Source organism: Rhinopithecus roxellana, chromosome 15 (assembly GCF_007565055.1).
Source record: "Rhinopithecus roxellana isolate Shanxi Qingling chromosome 15, ASM756505v1, whole genome shotgun sequence".
In the NCBI taxonomy this organism is placed as follows: Eukaryota; Metazoa; Chordata; class Mammalia; order Primates; family Cercopithecidae; genus Rhinopithecus; species Rhinopithecus roxellana.
Window position 1 is genome coordinate 20,369,891 of NC_044563.1, and position 27,240 is coordinate 20,397,130.

The window sequence follows — 27,240 nt, forward strand, 5'->3', positions numbered from 1 at the left end:
CTTCAGATTGTTCTTTGTCTTTGTTTATGGTGCTTTTTTGACATGTGTAAGTCATTCAGATTTTTTTTTTATGTAGCTAAATTTATTAATATTTAACTAGCTTTTGGAATTTGGGCCCTATTTATGACAGTTTTTCTATTTCCAGATTAAAGAGGAATACATTATTAATGACAAGATATGAAATGCAAATGCACACATTAAAAAAACCCTGGCCAGGCGCGGTGGCTCACGCCTGTAATCCCAGCACTTTGGGAGGCCGAGGTGAGCGAATCACGAGGTCAGGAGATCGAGACCATCCTGGCTATAATGGCGAAACTCCGTCTCTACTAAAAATACAAAAAAATGAGCCGGCCGTGGTGGCGGGCAATGGCGTGAACCTGGGAGGCAGAGCTTGCAGTGAGCCAAGGTCTTGCCACTGCACTCCAGCCTGGGGGACAGAGCGAGACTCTGTCTAAAAAACAAAACAAAACAAAACAAAACAAAACAAAACAAACAACAACACCCAAAAAAACCCCTAAGTATCATTGGCCTTTTGGGAAATACAAATCAAAACTACCATGAGATAACATTGTACAGATAGATAACATCCATTTGATTGATTAAACAGGAAATATCTGGATATATCAAGTGATATAAAGACTGAGGAAGAACTGGGATTTTCATACACTGCTGGTAAACAATCAAAATATACCCACACAAAAAATAAAAAAAGAGGAATACATCTATTTTTAATTTAAATATATGGTATAAGTCCTTGTGTCTAGATCTTGCATCCATTTGGAAATTATTATTTACTAGTATTTTATTTTAAAATATTAGACACTTTTTTTTCTTCTCAGATGCTGTTTTAGATACTGGAGATATAATGGTGACAAGATCAACAATATCTAGTTTCTCTCAGAGCTAATGTTCCTGTAAGGAGAGACAGATCACAAAGATGATTTTAGATAATGGTAAATGCTATAAAGACAGTGAAAGAAAGGCCGGGCGCGGTGGCTCAAGCCTGTAATCCCAGCACTTTGGGAGGCCGAGATGGGCGGATCGCGAGGTCAGGAGATCGAGACCATCCTGGCTAACACGGTGAAACCCCGTCTCTACTAAAAAATACAAAAAACTAGCCGGGCGAGGTGGCGGGCGCCTGTAGTCCCAGCTACTTGGGAGGCTGAGGCAGGAGAATGGCGTAAACCCGGGAGGCGGAGCTTGCAGTGAGCTGAGATCCGGCCACTGTACTCCAGCCTGGGCGACAGAGCGAGACTCCGTCTCAAAAAAAAAAAAAAAAAAAGACAGTGAAAGAAGATGATGTGACAAGGAGGGACTGAAGAGATGCCTCTCTGATAAGATGATATTTGAGTGATTCCTGCATCACATGAAGAGGGCAACTATATCAGGCTCTGGGACAGAACTATCCAAGCCAAGGGAATACTTAGTACAAAGGCACTGAGGAGCAATAGCCCCTAACACTTATTAAATGTTTACTATGAACCAGACACACTGCCAAAACACTTCACCTGCATTATCTCATTTATTTCTTACAACTACCCTTTGAATTAGGTAACAGTAATCATCCTATTTTGAATACAAGGACACTGAGATTGTCAAACACTTCACCTGCATTATCTCATTTATTTCTTACAACTACCCTTTGAATTAGGTAACAATAACATCCTATTTTGAATACAAGGACACTGAGATTGAAAGGGCCTCCTCTCAGTCTCCAGTGTAGCTTTCAGGGCTCAACCTGCAACAGTGAATTCCTGATTTTATCTCTCCAGGCTTTCATGAGAAGGACAAGAAGCCATATTGCCGAAAGGATTTCTTAGCCATGTTCTCACCCAAGTGTGGTGGCTGCAATCGTCCAGTGTTGGAAAACTACCTTTCAGCCATGGACACTGTCTGGCACCCAGAATGCTTTGTTTGTGGGGTCTGTATAATCACTTTTCTTCTGGACTTAGGGAAAGTCAAGGGTTCTCCTCTCTGAGAGGAAGAGCTGCAGTTAGTGAAAGGATTCGCAGTCCTGAATGAGGAATGGATGTGGGCATCCTAAAGGAGAAACGAGATACAAATCCATTGTGGGCATTTGCTTGTCTGTTTTGCAAGCAGGCAATCTAGCCTCCATTTGTCAAGAATCTGAGGGAAATTCCTGTAGCTGGCAGGTAACTGGCAGGAATTTCAAGGCTGAAAATTTTACTTTGCTGACATTTTACCTCTTGACATTTGCATTCCTTTTCTCTCTCTTCTCTCTACCCCTAGGACTGCTTCACCAGTTTTTCTACTGGTTCCTTCTTTGAACTGGATGGACGTCCATTCTGTGAGCTCCATTACCATCACCGCCGGGGAACGCTCTGCCATGGATGTGGACAGCCCATCACTGGCCGTTGTATCAGTGCCATGGGGCACAAGTTCCATCCTGAGCACTTTGTGTGTGCTTTTTGCCTGACACAGTTGTCGAAGGGCATTTTCAGGGAGCAGAATGACAAGACCTATTGTCAACCTTGCTTCAATAAGCTCTTCCCACTGTAATGCCAACTAATCCACAGCCTCTTCAGGTTCCTTCTACAATTTAAACCAAGAGAGGAGAGGAAAGGGTAAATTTGCTGTTCTGACCTTCTGCTTAATAGTCTTATAGAAAAAGGTGATGAGCAAATAAATGAACTTCTAGACTTTACATGACTAGACTGATAATCTTATTTTTGAGGCTTCTATACAGTTAATTCTATACATTCTCTTTCTCTCTTCTCCAATCAAGTGCTTGGAGTTAGATTTAGGTCCTTCTATCTAGTCCCTCTACAGATGTATTTTCCACTTGCATAATTCATACCAACACTGGTTTCCTTAGGTTTCTCCTTTTTCACCTCTACTGCTGGCCCTACTCAGATCTTCTCTAATTTGGTCCTGATACTTGTCTCTTTTCAAGTTTTCCCATGTCCCTGTGGCTCACTGTCTTACAATCACTGCTGTGAAATCATGATACCACTCCTACCTCTTTGCATCTTCCTTCAATGTATTTTTGTTTTTCAAGAGGAAGTAGATTTTAACTGGACAACTTTAAGTACTGACATCATTGATAAATAAACCAGCTTGTGGTTTCAATAACTCATTGTCATATTTGTTTGGGAGATAAACTTTGTGCTTCCTGTGTTATATACTCGGCACTATGTACAGTTATGATTATATCAACCCTCTTGTTTCCTTCCATCCAGTGCACACTTTAAAATTTTTAATTGGAAGAAATTAAAAGGAGGGTCTCCTTTTCACTAATTTTTGTTTTTAGTTTGGTCCCATAACCATTTTATTTTCTGGACTTAGATGATTGAATCATTTTTAAAAATGACAAAACTTGTTAAGATTGTTTTTATTACTGTGTTTACAGAAGGAGAAACTCTGGCTCTCCATTAGATACATTACAAATTCATTTCTTTTTTTTTTTTCTGAGATGGAGTTTCACTCTTGTTGCCCAGGCCAGAGTGCAATGGTGTGATCTCAGCTGACCACAACCTCCACCTCCCGGGTTCAAGCAATTTTCCTGCCTCAGCCTCCCGAGTAGCTGGAATTACAGGCGTGTGCCACCATGCCCGGCTAATTTTTGTGTTTTTAGTAGAGACGGGGTTTCTCCATGTTGGTCAGGCTGGCCTCGGACACCCGACCTCAGGTGATCTGCCTGCCTCAGCCTCCCAAAGTGTTGAGATTACAGGTGTGAGCCACCATGCCTGGCCACAAATTCATTTCTAAAGTAAAAAATGAAACACAATTTTACATTTGCCTCCTGAAGACAAATGAGATGGCTGTTCTTAGAGCATCTTGGAAGAAAAATGCTGTAAAATCTCAAATGATTATTATCTAGAATTAGGAAAGCCAAGCCTCAAAGAAAAATTCCTCTTAATCATTTGTTCATCTCAAAATATTATAAGTAGAAGTGTGGAAAAGCTTGCCAGGTTATCAGAGAATCTGACTTTCTTATGTCCTATGAGTTTACTGTCCTACAGTTTACTTTTTATAAAAGTAAGCTTCACAAGGACTCATCTTTCTGCAAAAGAGATATTGAGAAGATCAGTACAATATATTTCTTACCATGGTCTTAAAAATAATTGTGTGATTATTTGTTATAACAAAAACCAGACTCTTAGAATCCTTGATTCTGAAATAAGTTACTGGCAAAAACGCCTTCACTGGAGGTATTTTTAAAAATAGGACAAAATTTGGTGTCTTTAGATTGATAGAGGAATAGTACTACTTGGGAGAACTGAAATGGATTAAATGTTTCTTGCCAAACTTTATTATATCTATGTCCTTTGTTGGAATGGATAATAAGGGGGTTTTGAGAGTTACAAGGAATTGGCAACAGTTAATTCTATAAAATAGGAACTCCAAATGCATGTAAGATATGTGGGAGGCCACACAGATATGGAACCATCTGGCCTCTATCCTGTTTGGCTGTCTGAGAGCGCCAGACTATGCAGAATACACACTCAACTTTTAAACATCCTCTTTGCAATGTCTTCAGTCAACGATGTCACACGCAGGTGTTAATATGGTGCTGTTCTTGGTTGCCCTGGCAATTTGACAAAGTAAACTTGGAGTTTTAGCCCTTAAAAAGAAATGTACAGGTGCTAAAACTTTTTTTTTTTAAAAGGATTAGCTATTTTGAGACTTCAATAGAATTTAACTATTTTTAAATGTCAAAGAAAATCCAAAGTTCACTAAGATGCAATAAAGAAGTGAAAACATTTTCTTCCCACATTTAACGGAAGTGGTTTTACATGCTCAAAAAGAGATACTGACTTCAGGACCAGTGTTTTAGCAATAAGGAAACTACTCACAAGTAAAAAGTTCTGCTTTTTAAAAACCCTGGAAATGTCATTACTAAAATTGATCACGTACCTAATTACTTTTGGTTTTGAGTAACTTCTAGGGTGTTTAAAAAATAAAACCCACCCTCACAGGACAGGGGTTTTCCACCAGTGAATATAAACATATAGAAAGGAATATGCTCGAGAGTTGGCACTCTGTTCTCAAAGGGGAGTCCCTCAATTAGTTTGGTCAGTTTTTCTTTGAAGTAAATCTAGTCTCTTCCAAGGTGATACTTTGATAAAGACAATTATTTTTCCATCGGAGTTCTATCATGCCCGCTTCTTGGAGTTGTAGTATGGCTGCCAGCGCATGCTTCTTTTTTCACAACCAGTAGGGGGAGCAAGAGTGCTTTTATGGAGCATTTGCGAGCAAAAGTTCCGGGATTCATCCTAACTGGTCTAGCTTAGGTCACACACCAGTAATTTTTGCTGGGGGAATGGATTCTGCAGCTTGGCTTAAACCAGACTGAATTACTTCCAAAGTTAGAAGCAGGACTCAGTTTCCCGAAAGCTTCGTGGAGGAGATGTGAAGAATTCGTATGTTCAAAAGTGAAAATATTGGAGTTTCTGAGTTTCAAGGCAATGTAGAAGGTAAGCAAGTTGGCATTGTCAGCATCCTGAGGGATCATGTCTAAGAACTTTACAGAACCCAAAGGCAGAGGAGAGCCCGGAAATGCTGGTGTCCTGAGGAACATGCGGCAGAGGCACTGCTCTTCCTGGGCCCCTAGGGGCGCACCACTGAGAAACTTCAAAAGCCGCTTCAGTTTGGCAGTCTGGAAAAGGAGATCTTCCAGCTGAAATCAAGGTGAGAAAGAGTAGCAACTTCCTTTAGAAGGGAGTGTCTTAGGCATAAGCAGGTCCTCAATAAGGCAGTGGTGGTAGCCACTGAAATATGACACTGAAAAAGAGACTGCCTGTCCCCAAAATATTGTGGAGGTTGTGTTACCAGGTAAAACTTACCATCAGTGCAGCACGTTAGTGCTGGGAACACAGAGCTCAGTGGGGAAATGGAAATCTGCTGGGATCCACAGGATAAAAAGAAAGAAATCTCAGGTAAAAGCTGGTGCTTGGGTTGTACTTGTTGCAAATTTATAACTTTACCAGAAGGCAGTGGTGTCTCAAATTTATAAGAAAGGAGACAGTTTATGTAGGACATTCTCCTTCCCTAGATATAGTCAGTGTATAGTGACTGAATTGATTTTCCATGGGGGGAAGTCTCCTCACTGTGTTTAGGTTCATAGACCATGGATTCTGGACAATTGCACAGACTTCCTGGCATCCTCTTGAGAGCCATCCACCTTCCCTTCCTATTTTGGATATCATTAAATCACAATAAATACTGTATTATGGGAATAACATTTTTCCTGGGATAAGTACCTCAATTCTAGTGAGAGATATCTCAGATCACAGGTGTTACTGGAAAAACTCCTAAAGCTGAAAATGAACAGACCAATAAATCAAAAAGACTTTACTTTCTCTAAACTTTAACTTAGAGAATTTGATTTTGGATTTTAATGTTTTTGGACTTGGATATGCTGTGTTGAATAATATTGGATATAATTGAGGATGGGACGTGATATGAAAGGGGAGTAAATTTCTCAGCTGTTTTTCCCTATAGTCTGGTTTCTCCACAAAGAACTGCATCTCCTATTCTTGGTCCATGTGTTTAGGGAGGCTGACATTAACCTCAGCCTCAGAAATGGGTACAGTCCCAAGTCTGACCAATAAAATTCCTTCGCTCTTCTGAAGGAAGGTGATTGGATCAGGGATAGACATGTGACACCCAGCAAAGCCAATGACCTTTACTCGATTTATTCAGAAAGAACATTCCCATTCTTTGGAATTCCAGTTGTGTGATAATAAAAACCCATTGTTGCTGATAAATATTTTTATCATCACTTAGGGGGAGGCTGTCTGAGAAAGAGGCCAGCACAGAGGAACATAGAACCGAGTAATGGAGAGGCTGTGTTTTCTTTTTTTGAGCCACTCAGTTCTACCATAGCAGCATCTTAACCATAGACTAGGAAAGTATGTGAGCAAATAAATTCTCTTTTTTGTTTACATTGAACAAATAAACTCAGTGTTGGTACAGAACATATATTGTGTGTAGTCATGGAAAACTAATACACAAAAATAGTATTTGATCAATTCTTGATGCTTTTTACACCAGAGCACAGTGAAACTCTATAGTTTAAAGCGAAGTCATCCTGTGGATAGCTTGTATATTTAGAGTACAAACTTCTTGCTCCTGTCCAATTTTGCAGCATCTGTCACTATTACAAAGGTGAAGAAAAAGGTTGGGAGGGTGTTGTCATCTTCTAAGATTTAAAATTGTTTTGGAAATCGTGGTATTCATGCTACTTTGTTTAATTATCACCCAGAGAGAACTATTACATATTTGATATTACTGCAATACTCTTTTTTTTTTTTTTTTTTTTTTTTTTTTTGAGACGGAGTCTCGCTCTGTCGCCCGGGCTGGAGTGCAGTGGCCGGATCTCAGCTCACTGCAAGCTCCGCCTCCCGGGTTTACGCCATTCTCCTGCCTCAGCCTCCCGAGTAGCTGGGACTACAGGCGCCCACCACCTCACCCGGCTAGTTTTTTGTATTTTTTAGTAGAGACGGGGTTTCACCATGTTAGCCAGGATGGTCTCGATCTTCTGACCTCGTGATCCGCCCGTCTCGGCCTCCCAAAGCGCTGGGATTACAGGCTTGAGCCACCGCGCCCGGCCTGCAATACTCTTTATAGTGAAAAATAGTTTTAAAACATCCTGATATCCCACTTGCAAACAAAAAAGAAAGAAAAATTAGACAATTATAAGATAAATAAATTTACATTTATCTTGTGTCTTAGTCTGCACAGCTGCCATAACAAAATACCATAAATTGGGTGTCTTAAACTGCAGAAATTTATTTTCTCACAGGTCTGGAGATGAGAAGTCTCAGATTAAGGTCGGCAAGTTTGGACTCTATTGAGGGCCCTTTTCTTGGCTTGCAGATAGCTGCCTTCTTGCTTTGTCCTCACAGGGTGAAAAGAGGGGACAAAGAGAGGGAGAGAGACAGAGAGACCACAAGAGATCTGGTGTCTCTTCTTGTAAGGACACCAATCTTAATGGATCAGGGCCCCAACACTTATGATTTCATTTAATCTTAATTACTTCTTTACTTCCACATTGGGGTTAGGCCTTCAACATATTTTGGAATGACACATACATTCAGCCCATTACATCCTGAAAGGTGCTACTTAAAGAAAGTTGGGTTTATATGAAGTTAAGGAGGAAAAAGAAGACATTTATAGTGATTCTGAGAGGGTCCCCTTAAGGACACTTTTCAGTGCTTTGGAGGTTGGAAGTGGTTATTTTCATTATGTTCAATAATACTTAGAAAATATGACTTTCTGTCTCTAGGTGCTCTTGCATTTTCAGACACGAGTTAGAAAATATTGGAGTCTCAAAAATAAAATGAAGAACTTGGAGATTTTCCTAAGACAATCTGAAAATTTTGAAAGGGAGGAAAAGTAGGACTTAAGAAAGTTACAGGATATATAAGAGAATTTGTGAGTTGGGCAAGGTGAAATTTTCAGAGCTTTCAGTAAAGGAGGCAAGATGGGCCGTATAACACACTCTGTGAGGAAAAGAAAGACAGGGTGGAGGGAATTGTCACTCAGTCCCTTACACAAACTACCTTGTGAAGCTACTACTTATCCTGGATTGTCTCACAGTTTGGGATTTTTCTAGACGTGGACGCTGAGACTAGGACATGTGTAGTCTATATAGGAGGCGATCTCTAGATGTACAGGTAGGAGAGACAGAAGTGAGAAAGAAAAGGCAAGAAGGGGCCAGGCACGGTGGCTCATGCCTGTAATCCCAGCACTTTGGGAGGCCGAGGCGGGCGGATCACGAGGTCAGGAGATCGAGACCATCCTGACCAACACAGTGAAACCCCATCTCTACTAAAATACATGGCCTGGCGTGGTGGCACGTTGCCTGCAGTCTCAGCTACTCAGGAGGCTGAGGCAGACGAATCACTTGAACCCAGGAGGCTGAGGTTGCAGTGAGCCAAGCTAGCACCACTGCACTTCAGCCTGGGCAACAGAGCGAGACTCTGCCTGAAAAAAAAAAAAAAAAAAAAAAAAACCCAAAAACCAAACAAAAAAAAAAAGAAAAGGCAAGGAGGCCAAATCAGTTTGCATTAATGAACAAGTTACTGTCTTGGGAAGTTGGAACTGAATACTTAGAGAACCTCTGGGATTCATTGTAGAGTACAAGGGGTGGTCCACCAACCCTTACACCCCACTGTGTCTTCCTTGTACTCAAGCTGCATGTACTCTGAGGCCAAAGAAAGTCCTTCTTCTAAGTCACAGGCACTTTGAGTAGGAAGCAGCAGTGCGCACCTAGCAGTAAGTGCCAACAGATAGGGGTGGGAAACTGATGCCATTTGTTGGGTACAGTTATCGAGGGTTAAGGTTAAAAGGAAGAAAATCGGCTGGGCGCGGTGGCTCACACCTGTAATCCCAGCACTTTGGGAGGCCGAGGCGGGCAGATCACAAGGTCAGGAGATAGAGACCATCCTGGCTAACACGGTGAAACCCCGTCTCTACTGAAAATACAAAAACTTAGCCGGGCTTGGTGGCGGGTGTCTGTAGTCCCAGCTACTCGGGAGGCTGAGGCAGGAGAATGGCGCGAACCCGGGAGGTTGGTGGAGCTTGCAGTGAGCTGAGATCGCGCCACTGCACTCCAGCCTGGGCGCCAGAGCGAGACTCCGTTTCAAAAAAAAAAAAAAAAAAAGAAAGAAAAAGAAGAAAATCATAACAAAGGTCTTCACATTACCGGTAATCACAAGGCTGAATTTGTGGTAAGCCAGGCATTTGCAAAGTTTTATAATATTCTCAGCTCTATGAAGCTTAATGTGTTTCATCTAAGGTAGTATTAGTAGAGCGGATAACAGAAGGGAGAAAGTGGGCAAGGATTATTATTTCCATTTACCTGTGGAAGAAGCTGTCGATTACATGAATAGGTCAAGGTGACTTGATTTAGAAACAGAACTAAAGTTTGTTAATTCCTTATTGGGGATGCTTTTTTTTAGGCTGTATATCAACAATGTAAAGTACCCATGAGGTGAATTTTCAAGGGACAAGCAAGGGCACTAGGGCATCAAAGTGATCTACTCTAGGCTACACAGTTTTGGTTATAGTGGAAAGAATAGCAGCCATGGCATCAGACAAACCAAAATTTAAATGTTGAACTTACCACTTGATAACTGTCAGTGAATTTACCACTTGTAAACTTTGGTTAAAGCACTTATCTTCTCTAAATTTAGGTTTCATAATATGTTAAACATGGGTAATAATACTTCCCACGTGGGTTTGTTGTGGGGATTAACTGAGATAATAAGTGAGAAAGGGCTTTGTAAACTGCCAAGTACCATACATAAAAGGCATTAACAAAATAGTCCAAGAGATGTGTGCAGAAGTCAACACAGCATCCATTCCTAGCATTTCCATGGAGACCGAGAAACCATAGCAGGCTCTTAGTTGTTTTTGTATGATTTTAGAAATCCTTTTTTAAGGCTCAGGATGAAAGCTGATGGAATTGAAAATGCTGGGTGATTAGAAGAGCTTGAGTTTGAGCTCATAATCTTCCTTTGCAGCAGCATATTGACAAAGTAATACTCAAGAGTGAAGAACAATTTCCACGGCACAGGAAATCTATCCAGTTAGCCACTTCCCATAGATAGAAAACAGCTCACCCAGGTCAAGGAAGCATAGCCATGAGAAAAGAGCTCAGGAGTCTTCCAGGGCCAAGATTTTCCACTGCCTGCCGTAGGTCTAACTATAATCCAAGGGAAATTTCTAGGAAAATCTTTGTTATCACTATTACATAAAATAATTCAACTTGGCAAAGATATAATTCTGTATGCCTTCTGATCAACAGCTAGGTGATGGATGGTACTCTGTTAGCCAATACGAAACCCACTGACAGGAATATTGTGGTCTTTTGGTACATGAATCATTAGAGACTGATGTAGTTGAGTTGCAGTTAAAAGGTGGGGAAGACTTTATGTTGTGGGTCTTGACTTCAGGTTTGAGTTTCCATTCCAGCTCTACCACTTACTAGTTCTGTTCCTTCATGAATATCCTTTGGTTTTTGAGCATTTATTCATTCATTCAGGGAAAAGAAAGTTGAGTTAGAAGTTTAGATCCAAAGATGATCAAAGTTGAGAAGTGATTTTTGGATGTAACTAGACAGAGACCACAGAGATGCAGATATTGGTGATGTAAGAGATGTAACGTGACATAACTAAACCAGATTCTAAAGGATACAGATGATATGGAGGCAGGAGGCCAGATGAGGGTTATCCTTAGGAAAAAGAATGTTCCATCTTCCATGTGTTTACATATGCAAGTGTTTTGTAACATAGCAGACAGATATGGTTTCCTTTTCAAAAGTGGGAGCAAGATGTATTTCAAGACACCAGTTTAAACTCTTTTCATTAGCAAATAGCCCCAGGGTTTATCAGTTTACAAATTTTCCATGTTTGTTCATAATGACAAGGATACAGTGCTACTTTAAACTATCACATCTAGTGATCTGAAAGTTAGCTTGTTTAGGACAAATACATTCCCTGAGGTGGGCTCCTAAATTGATACACCTGTGCCTTCTCCAATGTATTAAATAGAGAATCAGATGGGATTTGCATAATTCAGTAGGTCCTGCTGTCAAAAGGCACTGTTCTAGGTTCCAGAAGAAACCTAAGATGAGTCAGACATAGTCTGCCTTCAGAAAATGTACAGCCCAGGAAGGACCCCCACATTCAGTCCCTAATATGAGTTTGTCCATACAAGATGGTTTCTGGACAGGATTGTGTAATAGGTAGGAACACGGAGTGGGAGAAGCTAAAGTATTGTGTTCTGGGAAAAGAAACAAAAGGAGACGTAATATACAGAAGAAAATAACACAAGGCATTTTGAAAAAAAAAAAGTTATAAATAGGACACACATAATTGTTTAAAACATCAGATAAAAACTTCACTTTGGAGATGGCATTAATTTGAACCTACAAGTAAAAGTGATTAAAAAAATAAATAAATAAAACTAGGGCATTCCAAACTGAGGGAACAGCATGAAATACATCAAAGGGGGACAGCATACATGATGCGGTGAGTGAAGGATGGACTCTGTTCATTGAGCATCCATGGTGTGCCAAACACTGAAGCATGGTCACTTTGGGGTCTATGTGGATAGAAAGTAGGATGCTTGGTGGCTATCAAGAGAAATAAAAACTGGAAAAACTATTCAGGGTTAGAGTGCTTTGAATGTCAGGCTTGGGAAGCGGGACATCATCTTGTAGGCAACAGTCATCAACGGTGTTGAATGCAGTGGATTGAGGGGAGAATGGGGGGCAGCAGAATGTGTGACCACGCACGAGCTGTGGTTCCGAGTTTTCTGTGTTTGCTCCATTGTCCCATTGGACTTTACCTACAAAATGCAAATTCAAAGATAGCATTTTAAATAATTTGAACATGACAATCACAAGATATTAGTCTCCAAGGGTGGGACTTTTCTGAACACAGAGTCTTGTGCAACTGCACTGTTTTGCACATCTGTGAAGCTAGTCTTGGAACAACCTTTAAGAATATTGTTTCAGCTAGACAAGAGAAGTAAGTGTTGAGATTTATGGCACATCAGGGTGACTATAGTCAATAATAACATGTCAAAATAACTTAGAGTAAATTTCAAATGTATCACCACAAAATAATGTCAAGGCTGGCACGGTGCCTCACGCCTGTAATCCCAGCACTTTGAGAGGCCGAGGTGGGCGGATCATGAGGTCAGGGATTGAGACCATCCTGGCTAACACGGTGAAACCCTGTCTCTACTAAAAATACAAAAAATTGGCTGGGCGTGGTGGCGGGCTCCTGTAGTCCCAGCTACTAGGGAGGCTAAGGCCAGAGAGTGGCGTGAATCTGGGAGGCGGAGCTTGCAGTGAGCTGAGATCGCGACACTGCACTCCAGCCTGGGCGACAGAGTGAGACTCCATCTCAAAAAATTAAAAAATAAAAAACAAAAAAAGTCAAGAGGTGATGACTGTATTAGCTTGATTTAATTACTCCACATTGTATATCCATATCAAAATATCACATCATACTCCATAAATGTAATACAACTATGATTTGTCAATTAAAAATAATATAAATAAACCAAAGAGAAAATATTATTTCAACATAATGGAGTAGAAACAGTTGAAACTACAATGCAGTGGATTAGGAGAGAATGGAAGATCCTGTGGACCACTTTTGATCATTTCAATGGTAGAAGGAAGGATGCTCATATAGCACAAGAGTATATTAGGATGGGAGAAAGATTCTTGAGCATTTTGGGGGAAGGGATGGGTAACTTTAGAATGTCTGTGGACAAAGGGGGTAGGAATGAGTAAGGGAGGGACAGGAGTAATTGCCACAGTACAGTCTCACCAAAGTAAGTAGAGATGGATCAATGGCATAGATGAAGGGGGCAGCCTGCTACAGAAGAGGGGGAAATTCTGAGGTAGGAAGGCAGAGCAGGATAGGATGGATTTAGATGGAGAGATTGTGGTAAAGTTAATATTAGATGGCCTTGATTTGGTAAAGGAGATGCAGGAAAACACATCCACAGAGAGTGCATTTACCTGAGTGGGGCTGCGGAGTCTGCAGACCCTCAGAAAATTCTGAGAAACTGATGGATAGAAATAAGTCTGAAAGTCATGAAGCATTGAAATTAGGCCAATTAATAAGCCTAACATGGAGTCAAAATGTTCAATAGAAAGGAAGAGTTGCATATCTCTCACTTTAAATGAAAAGCTAGAAATGATTAAACTCAGTGAAGAAGGCATGTCAAAAGCTGAGATAGGGCAAAAGCTAGGCTTCTTGTGTCAAACAATTGTCCCAGTTGAGAAAGCAAATAAAAATTTGTTTAAGGAAATTAAAAGTGCTACTGCAGTGAAGACCCGAATGATAATAAAGTGAAATATCCTTATTGCTGATTCAGAGAAAATATTAGATAGAAGATCAGACCAGCCACAACATTTCCTTAAGTCAAAGCCTAATAGAGCAAGGCCCGAACTCTCTTCAATTATGTGAAGGCTGAGAAAGTTGAGGAAGCTGCAGAAGAAAAATTGGAAACTAGCAGAGGTTGGTTCATGAAGTTTAAGAAAAGAAGCCATCTCTAGAACCTAAAAGTGCAAAGTGAAGCAGCAAGTGCTAATGTAGAAGCTACACCAAGTTATCCAGAAGATTTAGCTAAGATAACTGATGGAAGTCGCTACACTAAACTCTCTCTATATATATTTTGAGATAGAGTCTCCCTTTGTCACCCAGGCTGGAGTGCCATGGTGAGATCTCGGCTCACTGAAGCCGTCGCCTCCTGGATTCAAGTGATTCTCATGCCTCAGCCTCCTGAGTAGCTGGGATTACAGATGTAAGCCATCACACCCAGCTAATTTTTCTTTTCCTTTTCCTTTTTTTTTTTTTTTTCCTGGAAAGGGACAGGATTTCATCATGTTGCCCAGGCTGGTCTCGAACTCCTAACCTCAGGTGACCCACCCACCTCAGCATCCCAAAATACTGGAATTACAGGCATGAGCCACCGTGCCCAGCCTCACAATAAATTGGTAATGCAGACAAAACACCATTATATTGAAAGAAATGCCATCTAGGACTTTTGTAGCTAGAAAGGAGAAATTGATGCCTGACTTCAAAGCTTCCACAAACAGGCTGACTCTGTTGTTAGGGGCTAATGAAGCTGGTGAGTTTCAATTGAAGCCAATGTTCATTTATCATTTTGCAAATTCTAAGACCCTTAAGAATTATGCTAAATATACTCTGTATGTGCTCTATAAATGGAAAAGACTAGATTATAGCATGGTTTATTGAATATTTTAAACTCACTATTGAGACCTACTACTTAGAAAAAAATATTTTTTTTTCAAAATATTACTGCTCATTGACAATGTACCTGGTCACCCAAAGCTTTTATGGAGATGGACAAAGAGATTAATGTGGTTTTCATGCCTGGTAATACAATATCCATTTTGCAGCCCATGGTTCAAGGAGTAATTTTGACTTTCAAGTCTTATTGTTTAGAAAATACATTTTGTAAGGCTATAATTGCAATAGATTGTGATTCCTCTGGTGGATCTGGGTGAAGTCAATTGAAAACCTCTGGAAGGATTCACCATTCTAGATACCACTAAGAACATTTGTGACTCATGAGTTCATGTTATTAACATTAACAAGAGTTTGGAAGAAATTGATTTCAACTCTCATGGATGACTTTGAAGGGTTCAAGACCTCAGTGGAGGGAGTAATTGCGGATGTGGTGGAAATAGCAAGAGAACTAGAATTAGAAGTAAAGCCTGAAGATGTAACTGAATTGCTGCAATCTCATGACAAAACTTGAACAGATGAGGAATTGTTTCTTATGAATGAGAAAATAAAGTGGTTTCTTGAGATAGCATCTACTCCGGGGGAAGAGGCTGTAAACGTTGAAATGACAACAAAGGATTTCAAATATTCCATAAAGTTAGTTGATAAAGCACTGACAAGGTTTGAGAGGACTTAATACAATTTTGAAAGAAGTTCTACTGTAGATCAAATTCTATCAACAACAGTTCATGCTACAGAGGAATTTTTCATGAAAGAAAGTCAATCAACCAGGCATGATGGCTCACGCTTGTAATCCCAGCACGTTGGGAGGCCGAAGTGGGTGGATCACTTGAGGTCAGGAGTTCCAGACCAGCCTGGCAAACATGGTGAAACCCCGTCTCTACTAAAAATACAAAAACTAGCCAGGCCTGGTGGTGTGTGTCGGTAATCCCAGCTACTCAGGGAGCTAAGGTATGAGAATCACTTGAACCTGGGAGGTGGAGGTTGCAGTGAGTCAAGATCACACCACTGCCCTCCAGTCTGGGCTACAGAGAGAGACTCTGTCTCAAAAAAAAAAAAAAAAAAGAAAAGAAAAAGAAAAAAGAAAAAAAAGAGAGAAAAGAAAGTCAGTTAATCGATGCAGCAATCTTCACTGTTGTTTTATTTTAGGAGATTGCCACAGCCACCCCAACCTTCAGCAAGCATCATCCTGATCAGTCAGCAGCCATCAAGGCTGCCCACCAGCAAAAGAAAAAATTACAACTTACTGAAGGCTCAGGTGATCATCATTTTTTAGCAATAAAGTATTTTAAATTATGTACATTTTTTGGACATAATGCTAGTAGACCCAGTATAGTGTAAACATAGCTTTATATATACACTAGGAAGCAAAAAATTTGTGTGACTTGCTCTATTGGGATATTCATTTTATTGGAGTAGTCTGAAACCAAACCCCCAAGTATCTCCAAAGTTTATTTGTACCTTATGTTGATTAACTTTAATTCTCAACAGTCCTGTAATGAGAAAGAGAGGAATGGAGAGACTAAGTGACTTGCAAGAGCCCCTCCAGGAACTAGAAGGGAGAGCTGGGATTTGAACCCATGCATTTGGCTCTAGGACTGCAATTGTCACCAGTGGGCTGTGGTGCCTGGTGTACCTTAACACCTAGGTGATCTCCAAGGTCCTAAGAGGTGCTATAGGCAAATGGGTAGTTTCTTGATTCTTCCTGTAATTCCAAAGCATTTTTCCTGTATAAACTTACTGATCACTGCGGCAAGGAAGACAAGTCTTCATTTTCCCAGCCCCACCACTGGGAACGGCTCATCAGGTGAAAAGCTTGGGAAGGCCTCAAGGTGGCAGCATTAACTCAAATATGGATGGACAGAGCCTGGTATCTGGCCTTGAAGTAATCAAAAATTCAGAATTGGCCCTTTTCTGCCTTTTAGTTTTTCTAAAACCCCAGGGTGTAACTATTTGGAGGTGAAGAGTCAAACTGACCTTGTGAGGAGACCAAACAGTGAAGACACTGGAGGCATCAAAGTGGAAAAGCATAAGTATTTCCCAGGAATTAAGAGTCTTTGGAGGGAAAAGAAAGAGGATATATTTGGTGCCATGAAAAAATGATGAGGTTCAAAAAGATTAATGATTCATCTGTTATCCATTCATAAGTGGCTGATTCTAGGCCTCTTACTTGCCAAAACCAAGAACCACCTCACTTCATTTTTAGTCTGTTTTTTAGTCTTCATTTTTATCTGTTTAATTTTTTAGAATATTAAACACTGATAAAGGAGAGTACTAAATTATTTTATAAAGCCAGATATATAGGCTAGATTGTCTCAGTTGTTAGAGTCTTGATCCTACAGGTGAAGTTTTCTCTTCATTCCTCATCTTCTTCCTCTCCCTTTCTTCCTCATCTCTCCCCTCCCCTTCCCTCCTTCTTTTCTTTGCTTTCTCTCTTTATCTGTCTTCAGCCATTTTTCCCTCTTTCTTTCTCTAGTTTTTTCCTTGGTTGTTATATTGGTCAAATAAATAATGAGGAAGAAACCTAAGTCTTCAGAGTTGGACATGTGGGTCAGGTGATTAGATGCTACAAAATTCCAACAGTGTGCAAAAATATCCTTGGACTCCTATCACCTAGCTTCCCACTTGCTTGGCCACTTTATATGTCTTCTTTTGTTAAAAATAATTATTCTAACAGGAGGCTTTTTCTTGGAAATGTTTTCATGAGGGCAAAGAAAAAAGTGAGTAAATAAGCTCTACTTTTGTAACTGACTGTAGTGGAACATGCATTTGTGAGAACTTAAGAGAAATATTGTTTTCTAGATTCCGAGAGCATCTCTGCTTTTCCACATTTATTCCCAAGAGAAGCAGTAAAGCACAGTGTAAAAATATATAGAATTTGGGTCAGACAGACTTGAGCATTTCCTCACTTTCTGGAACTACAAGATGCTCCAGGCTTCTCTGGTATATTCCCTGCTCCAGTGCTAGAACCAGCCATTTCTTGAAGGAGCCCTGGTTTCTTTTATTAGAGAATAATATTAGAAAAAGATCTAAGTGCTAGGTATGTACAGAAGTTTTCACATCTGTAAAATTGAAAAGATAATATATTTCTCATCGAGTTATATGAACATTAAGTGAAATAACACATACAAATATATACTGAACCAAGGGCTTGAAACATAGGAAGGTATATTATATTTTATATAAATATATTATATACATATAAATTTATCAGAAGCCGAAATAGAGAAATCCTTTGCTTTTTGTAGGCTCCATGTTAAAATTCATTTACAACGAGGTCGATTGGGAAAAAAATTCCTGGAAGTGTTTTGATTCACAGAGCTCTTTGAAACTTCGAGTTCTGTAGACAGAGCTGGGTTTGGGAAAATGGAGATTCTGATAAAATTTATCATTTATAATCTGACATTTTGAAAATTTCTCCCCATTTAGTCTTAGACAAAGGGCCAACTTGCAATAATCACAGGAAATCTGTGGGCTGAATGTGCAGTGGCTGGATCCTCAAGCTCCTTTGAAAGCATTTTTTGACAGAATTTGCTCATCAATAGTCTTAGCCTGTGACTAGAAGAACCAGGACTGCCCTGTGTCCCCTAAGGGATCTTCGAGGTGCCTCCATATCATAATGTTTCAGTTCCCTCAGGAAAGTGGTGTTTTGATTGCTTGTTTGTATGTTGCTGAGCCTTGGATTGGAATTGAGACCTTAGGGAACCCCTCTTCAGAGGCTCCCAGATCTACATAGGCACTAGTTTCTAGCTGATCTCAGACTTTTCACACAGTTTGGTATGGCTCACTTACAGTCTTAAGCAAACTGCAGCGGCAGCTGAACTGCCTTTACACTTTTATCACATAGCCTCAGGAAATCTTTTACTGTTTGAAATCCAAGGTCCTCAGAGACTAACAGCTCTTCTTTTCTTTTCTTTTTCAGACTTCAAAAAGTCCAGTGTTGAAACAGTTCTGAATTGAGATCTCATAATTCCCAAGGACAGAGGTATGTTTTCCCCGACCTTTTTAAAAAGCAGTGTTCTTCACACTGTAGGTAGAAATAATGGGTTTGTCTGAAAAAAAAAAAGAGGCTCGGAAGTAGGTATATAAAAAGACTCTTCATTCAATTTCCCCCAACCTCCTCTGCTACATTTCACAAGAATAGAGACAGAAGTTTCCCATAAGTAATTCTGGGTTACCTTTAATTAGACAGCCATTGCCGTAGTCATTGCTAGATGGGGTGTTGCTACCAACTGGTGTTAATAAAACCTGGGAAATAACTTCACACGATTGGCCTACAGTTCAATAAAAAGATTGATTAATTAGCTTCTATGGAGCACCTGCTAGAGGTCACACACTGGCTGAATTTTCTTATATTTTATCTTACTTTATCTTCTGTCCATAAAGGAAGATTGACTTGCCTACAGTCCCACAGCAAGTAAGCATTAAAGCTCTTATTCTAACTAAACTGCTGAGATTCTAATTCACTCATCCACTTAACAAATAGTTGAGGCTACTCTGTGGCTGCCTCGAGTCTAGGTAGTGGGTAATAATGCACAAAAACAGTGACAAACTATATAGGCCTTGTTTCTTCCCTTATGGAATTTATTCCATTGAGAATCTTCTTTAGAACTCCCCAAACAGGGCTGTTATGACCGGGGGTGATGCTTCAAACCCCTTTAGAAGCAATTTTGATGGAACTTTTTATTTCCAAGCTATCTTAATGGCTTAGACTTCTCCTTATCTCTTTATAACAATAATAATTTCTTAACTTTTAATGCTTTTTCAGTTTTTGACTTAATATTTCAACCTTAGGTATTTCAGTATTCAACCTTAGATATTTTAAAAATATCTTTTCTCTTTCAAGACTCCTTCCGATATTTATTTTAGGCCCATGCAGAAAAGCCTGGGTTTTGCAGGACTTGAATGGGAGGAGATACAGCAGCGGCAATGGCAGGATTTGGATTCAGGCCTTGCAGCCTCCCAGGGTTGGTGCTGGGTAAATGAGGCCTTTTCTCTGGGCACTGACTCCAGATTTCTCCTTGCGGCTCTGGATCTCAACACATTTATCAACAGAGACTGCAATGTGTAATGGAAAGGGTTGCCCATCAAGGGAACACAGAAAGTACCTTGAAGATTAATCGCTGATAGATGAAGATGGCAGTCAGCGGCAGTTCAATATGATGTGTGGGGGGGGTGTGTAATGGCTTTTAAAAACTGAACCTACAGCTTAAGTGAATAGACTCCTGTGGTCAATATTAACCAAGGAAATTGATCTAATAAGCATTCGAGAAGATATTTTGGAAAAATAGTCAGAATCCACCCTAAGTCAGCTGCACTTTATTCTTGGAGTTTTTCCAGGTTTTCATCCTACCTTGTGTCTAGAAAAAGGTTGGTTTATGATATGGGAGGCTAATATCTCTTTAGTCAGAGGACCATAGTACTTAGCAAGCAGTTATCCCTTCCTGGGATCCCTCTGCCAATAAGCAGCAATATTTGGACAGAGTTCTAGACTTTAAACCAGTCACTTCACCTCACTGAGCCTCGGTTTCTTCATGTCTATATCTGCTGTCTCTCTCTCTCTCTATCTAGTCATGTAATAATTAAGAAGTGAATGTAAAAAGAGTTTTATAAACTTTAGAACCACTGTTTTTTATAAACTCGAGAACAGCAGTTCTCAATCAGGGGACTGCTACCCTTCAGGGGACATTTGGCAACATCTGGAGACATTTTTGACTGTTACAAATGGGAGGTAGTGGTGTTACTGGAATCTAGTGAGTACAAAGAGGCCAGGGAAACTGCTAAATATCTTACAATGCACAGGACAGCACTCCTTCTTCCCCACTACACCCTGAACCAAAGAACTGTCTAGCTCATAATGTCAGTAGAGCTGAGGCTGAAAAATCAGGCTCTGGAATTGTACAGATTTTACAGTTAAGTAGTTATGTGACCTTGAGGGGCACCACATCCTTCTGTTTCCAAATATGTAAGATCAGAACACTGCCTGTCATAGATTACAGGATATTGTGTCTGCTAAAATTAGAGAGTATACACACATGTCAGAAGTCAAAAGAAAAGCCAAAAAGACTGGATAAATATAATGGAAAGTGCTACTGGTCAGAAAGTCAGTTGGTACATTACTGGATAGTAATATACTAAGCTGACTGAGCCAGTTCTTATGAAACTAGCCACATCGTGTGTGTGTAATCGTCATCCAGAAACGACAAGCTACCTTATCCCCTTCTTTTTGTGTCACCAATCGAATGGCTGCTGTTACTCTTCAAGGTAAGCTAAAGTCCAGCGAGCTGAAGCATCTTTCTCCTTTAATTCCTGTTTTCTCCTTTTTCCTCCTCTCTTCTAACATTTTCTCCCTCATTTCTTCTGAGTCTGCTCCCACTCACTGTGCTACTAGGAGTGGGGAAAGCCTGTGAACACCTGAGGCTGAGGAACAAAAATAGGAGAGAAAGAGTGCTCTCAAATGAGGACACAAGCCTGTCTCCAGGCCTGACCATCTGCAAACTCACTGTTACTCCTGAATATTTTTCATACGACAAGTCTAAGCTAATATTTTGGCCCAAAGCACAAGCCTGGTAGACAAGAGGACAATAGGCGGTTTGTTGTGGAATTGAAGAGCACAAAAAATGTCTCTATACTTTCCTATTGATGTTCCATTTGATTCACCAAATATTTATATATGTATGTGAGGGGCCATGGTAAGGTGGGTGGACCAGAGAGGAGGAACACAGTTACTGTCCCAAGGGGCTTAGAGCTAGGCGAAGAGTGAGTAGTTGCCCAGCTAATTGTGCAATAATCAGCTAAGACTCAAGTGCTTTGAGGAGGTAGAGAAAGGAGGACTTAACTGTAATTAGGGTCTACAACAGACTTCTGATAAGGGGTGAAAAAAGACATATGCATATACACAGATACACAAAAACATTCGTATATATCAAATTTGTAGTTCCATATGAAATCTATATGTAAATATATCCTCCTATTTAAATATACCATACTCCCTTTCAGTTAAACTACTGTTGAGGGATTAATTTATAAAGGCTTCGAAAGTTGTGGTTAAGATCTTTGGATTTAGTATCAAACAGACCTTGAGAGCACCACCACCTTGTCCTGCCAACACCTTGATTTTGGCCCAGTGAAACTGATTTGAGACTTCTGGCCTCCAGAACTTTGAGAGAATAAACTTGTGTTGTTTTAAGGAAAAATAAATTTAGAAAATCTTTAGTGAGGCTATATTATTGGAAGTAGAATGTGGAAGACATTGAGTGATGGATGTTTTTATTTTTAATAATTAAATGCATACAACCTTATATCCACATCATAATTTGTATTTATATGATGTAAATATGTTAAAGAATTCAAGATGAATGTATGGACTTTGGATTCAGAAATATAAAGGGGTGAACTTTGATTGTGACTGTTAAATAGACTATCTTGCTCAATATTCAGCTCCCTGAGCCTTAACTTTTGTATCTGTAAGATGGGCATAATAGCACCTATCTCATATGAATTAAAAGCTATACTATAACAGAGGGTTCTAGCATGAGTCTTACATACAGTACTTCTCTCTATACATTAGTTTTCTCCTTTTTTTTTTATCATCCCATCATCCCTTCTCATGCTTTCATTTGAATTTTGTTGATGCCTCTTCTTTAATCACCAGGCTAATTCAAGTTGACCACAATGGAGAATAGAACAGAAATGACAGAGTTTATCCTCTTGGGATTAACAGATGACCCCAATCTTCAGATACCCCTCCTCCTGGCATTTTTATTCATCTACCTCATCACCTTGCTTGGGAATGGAGGAATGATGGTGATCATCCACTCAGACTCCCATCTCCACACTCCAATGTACTTTTTCCTCAGTAACCTCTCCTTTGTAGACTTGGGTTACTCATCAGCTGTAGCCCCCAAAACGGTGGTTGCATTGCAGTCAGGGGACAAGGCCATCTCCTACAATGGATGTGCAGCTCAGTTCTTCTTCTTTGTGGGGTTTGCCACTGTTGAGTGCTACCTCCTGGCCTCCATGGCCTATGACCGCCATGCAGCGGTATGTAGGCCTCTTCATTACACCACCACCATGACAGCAGGTGTGTGTGCCCTCCTTGCTACTGGTTCCTATGTCTCTGGCTTCCTTAATGCCTCTATCCATGCAGCAGGCACCTTCAGACTCTCCTTCTGTAGTTCTAATGAGATTAATCATTTCTTCTGTGACATTCCCCAACTCCTGGCTCTCTCATGCTCTGACACGCACATCAGCACCAGCAAGTTGGTGGTCTTCTTTGTGGTGGGTTTCAACGTCTTTTTCACCCTCCTGGTCATCCTCATTTCTTACTTCTTCATATGCATCACCATTCAAAGGATGCGTTCTGCTGAAGGGCGGAAGAAAGTATTCTCCACCTGTGCTTCCCATCTCACTGCTGTGTCCATCTTCTATGGCACAATCATCTTCATGTACTTACAGCCCAACTCCAGCCAGTCCATGGACACAGACAAAATAGCCTCTGTGTTTTACACAGTGGTGATTCCCATGCTGAATCCCTTGATCTACAGCCTTAGGAACAAAGAAGTGAAAAGTGCTCTCTGGAAAATACTCAACAAACTTTACCCCCAATATTAAGTGTGAATGGGAAGTAGGCAAGCAATTAAGGGATAAACTTTCTCTCACACCTAAATGCCATCATGACTTTTAATGTTTGGCTGGTTCGGTTCTTTCTTCCCCAAGAACAGTGGTTACTTCTGCTATTAGAAGATGTAAAAAGCAGCACATTGAAAAGTCTTACTTAGAAAGATAATCTTATATTTAGTGAACAGCAGCATGGGACAGTTGAGCTTTTCTTGCTTTAGTTTCTTGATGTGTTTTAAAGCAGAAGATTGAAGGATATCACTGAATGTACTGAATTTTCCTCATCCTATTTTTAATTGTAAGGATTTTTCATTCACTATTAAACTTGGTATAAAGATTTCGCCTTCATTTATAATATTTATCAACTGAACATGCAGTATTGTTTTTTATTCCTTTGTTCTGTGAGTTTGAAAGTTGGACTTCCTAATGTAGACAAAGGATGGTTCAATATTTTAAATGATATTTCAGAGAAAGTTGTAATTTAAAGGACAAGGCACTAGATCGAGTCAGGTGACTGAAGATTAAATCTTTCCAACCCCCTACTCTCCCTTCTCTACCCATATTCCTACCCTACTTGCTAGTCATGTGCCTTTGCAATTTCCATTCCCTTTTGCTAAAGCGTTGGGGAAACAATACACCTTGTTGTATACATAAGTATGGAAATGCTTTAATAGATGAATTACTTAAATTTGAACCTAAATATAACTTCCTTCGGAGAGCCTACACTATCTTCTATGTTTCTTGTCTCTGTCTAACATAATTACCAAAATTTCCAAAAGGTTTAGAGAAAAAAAACAATTTTCCCTAGAGCTCTAAAAAAATATATTTGTTTTCTGAATCAAATGTTTGCATTTCTTAGCACCCTTAAGTTTGGCGAATCTATTATGAAGATGCATAATAGCTTTCTGGACTGTCTTTGCTTTTATTTTTTCAATAATTCAGCTCACCTCTGGGTCTCCATTGCATTCCAGTGTTCTGTAATTAGATGCTACAAGAATAAAAAAGCCTGCCTGGAAATTTACTTCTTAGGAACAGCACGATGACGCACAGTGCTAGTCCACCTTCAGGACTTGTTTCATGTGCCAAATGGTGTGAGCGAATGTGTGTGCGTGGGAGGGGAGTGGTGATTAATTTCACTTCTCACATATCAACTGCTTGATGGTGTTTATAACTGCAATTAATCTAAGTCACCACAATAGGTCATGATTTCAAAATCTCCCCAAAAAAACCCACAAATTAATTTTAACTTTATAGATGAAAACCAGAAATCTTGGTTGGCTAACTCAGTTGGCTTAAAATGTCAATTTAGTTTTGAGATTATCGGGCTCCATTATGTACAGGGCAGCCTCTGTCTGAGGAGGATAAATCATAAGCCTTCCAGGGAAAATTACAAAGAAGGAGTTATGGAACATGAGAAACACGAGAATATCTTTCTCTAGCACATAGTTGCCATCACCTGAAAAGATCAGGAGCTTCTGAGCCTAAGGCCTGGACAACCTATACTTCCCCCCATTCAGCCCCCTCCCTCCCCTCTTCTTTAGCAATGAGGCCCATTCAGCAACACACGAGGAAGAACAGCCTTTACAGGCCAGGATCCACTGTATATGGGAATCTTTCTCATTGAAAGCTACAGAGCTCAAGAGTATCTGCATTTGGAGAAGAGCCTGGGAAGCAGCTATCCAAGCACTGAGTGCATTCCAATCTCACCTACACATTTTCCCTACTTGATATAATTGACTTTTTTCCCTCCTCTTCCTGCTCCTCTTTCTTTACTTCCTTTTATCCTTCTTCTCCTCTTTTTCCTTCCCAACTTCTTTCTATGCTCAGCCCAAGCAGGAACTTTCCTCACCACTAGGCCATTTAGATCTCTAAAAAAAAAATTAAAATCTAGAGTCTATATATCATAACTATTACAGTATATATTAACATGTGTATCTGGACATGTTTCTTTCTTTTATAATTTTAATTTTTATTTCATTAGTTTTGGGGGGTACAAGTTGTTTTTGGTTACAGGCATAAATCATTTAGTGGTGGTTTCTGAGATTTTAGCGTGCCCATCACCCGAGCAGTGTGCCCGGTATATAGTCTTTTATTCCTCACCTCCCTCCCAACCTTCCCCCACTGAGACCCCAAAGTCCATTTTATCATTCTCATGTACACATTTCTTTATGCCTCTACACCTCAGTTTAGCAGGAAAATGTGGGTCTCCTAAGAGTTAAGGGCCCAATGTCTACATATTTATATTTTATGTTGAAATCACCTCAAACAAGTGTTCCATCTGACTGTAAATAGGTATAAAAGAGTACTATCAAAAGCTGGATGAAAATTCTAACTGTTCTTATCAGTTGTATGACCTCAAGAAAGTCATTTAGTCTCACCGAACCCAATGTACAGGATAAAGTGTGAGGGTCATATGAAATTAAGTATGTGAATGTGCCCATCATAATGAACGTGTATTTCATACCGTTGAGATTCCTATACTAGCTCTTTCTTCACTTAGCTGTCCCTGGACTTCTCATGTTGGCTCTTGAGCTGCCTGAGCAAAAATGGGAAGTCCAAGGACAGCCAGGTGAAGCTCGTCCCATCCAAGTCCAAGCTTTTATTTTCATTCCTTGTTTAACTTTCTGCCCTCCAAGTTCCCAGCTCTACATTTCAAACTGACATTACACGGGTATTCATTTATAGAAGCTACTCAGAAGGAGATGTCTTGTCGCCAGCAAGACATCGATTCACAGAGTATACATTACTGTGAGGAGCTCTTCCCTTCCACATAAGAAATCTGTCAAATGGAGAGTAAATGCCCATTTGGTTAATAACAACACCCACTCTCTCCCTGCAGGAATTGTCTGATGAATGAGAGACCCTGTGTGTAAGGCCTGCAGCCCAATACAGTGCGATAAAGGCACAAGGACTTCCCACCTGAAATGTTCAAAAGAGAATGTGAAAACTCATAAATCAGGGCAGTTATTTATATCAGGATAGATTATTCTTTTAAAAATGGATTATGATTGAATTATTCTAAATAGGATGTTCCCTTTGTGCATTAGAGCATTTGTTGAGGTTTATGTATTGGGAATGGAAAATTAAAATATTAGATTCCTTGGCAACTGAAGCTGGAATTGCAGAGTCATAGACTCTTTAGCCAAAGAAAGAATTTAAAAATAATCTAAACCAGTCCTCTCATTCTGCAATTAAAAACCCCTGTTTTTACAGTTTAACTTGCTTAAACTCACAAAGAACCAAATCTTGTTTGATGCTTTTTCATATTTTATAAAGTACTTGTTGTATAAAAAGACATTTTATAGTTTTACCTTCATTTGTTCACCATGATATAGTTATTTGTGCTTCAGTTTTGCAGTGGAGGAAACCAAAGCTTTGAGAAGTTAACTTACCTGTCTACTGTTAAAAAGAGGAACCGAGGTATGAAACTGAGTTTTTTGCCTTCCCTGACCAAGACTCTGAAAAAATAAGTCACCATGTATGTTAGTAAATTTCAATGGAGGTCTTACTTAATGTGTGACTCACTTACACTCTTTCATGATGAGTCCTTGCCATGTGGAAGGCACTCTGAAGAATACAAATAAGTAAGACTGTAAGATGTAATTCCTACTTCCACAAAGTAAAGCCCTCTGCATATATGTTTACTGATGTAATGCACCTTGAGGTTAATGACTCAATGTTCAATAACTTTACCAACAGGAATTTTCCCAGTATTCCACAGAGCATGAATGGATCAGGGCATATTTGTTTTCAGTCTGATAGAGTTGGCTCTTTGAGTGCCACAGCCAACAGTGATAGCCAAACCTCAACCAATGTTAACTGGACACAAGCTGCAGAAAAGGCATGGTGTGAAGTT

General features: G+C 39.9%; 2 protein-coding genes and 1 pseudogene across 2 annotated transcripts in view; all 3 read left to right on the plus strand.

The window, feature by feature from the left end:
• The window catches only part of LPXN (leupaxin), a 47,655-nt gene extending 44,562 nt beyond the window's left edge, over positions 1-3,093 (plus strand). Inside the window, exons 8-9 of the mRNA XM_010386359.2 lie at positions 1,773-1,921; positions 2,251-3,093. Coding sequence (XP_010384661.1) covers positions 1,773-1,921; positions 2,251-2,520 — 419 coding nt within the window. The 3' untranslated portion in view covers positions 2,521-3,093. The remainder of the gene's footprint in view (positions 1-1,772; positions 1,922-2,250) is intronic.
• Positions 3,094-4,881: 1,788 nt separating this feature from the next.
• LOC115893653 overlaps positions 4,882-27,240 on the plus strand; it is a 69,038-nt pseudogene continuing 46,679 nt past the window's right edge.
• Positions 22,248-23,748, plus strand: LOC104680414 (olfactory receptor 5B21). Its single transcript, XM_010386357.2, has one exon. It carries the CDS (start codon positions 22,440-22,442, stop codon positions 23,376-23,378), a length of 939 nt encoding a protein of 312 aa, XP_010384659.1. The 5' UTR covers positions 22,248-22,439; the 3' UTR covers positions 23,379-23,748.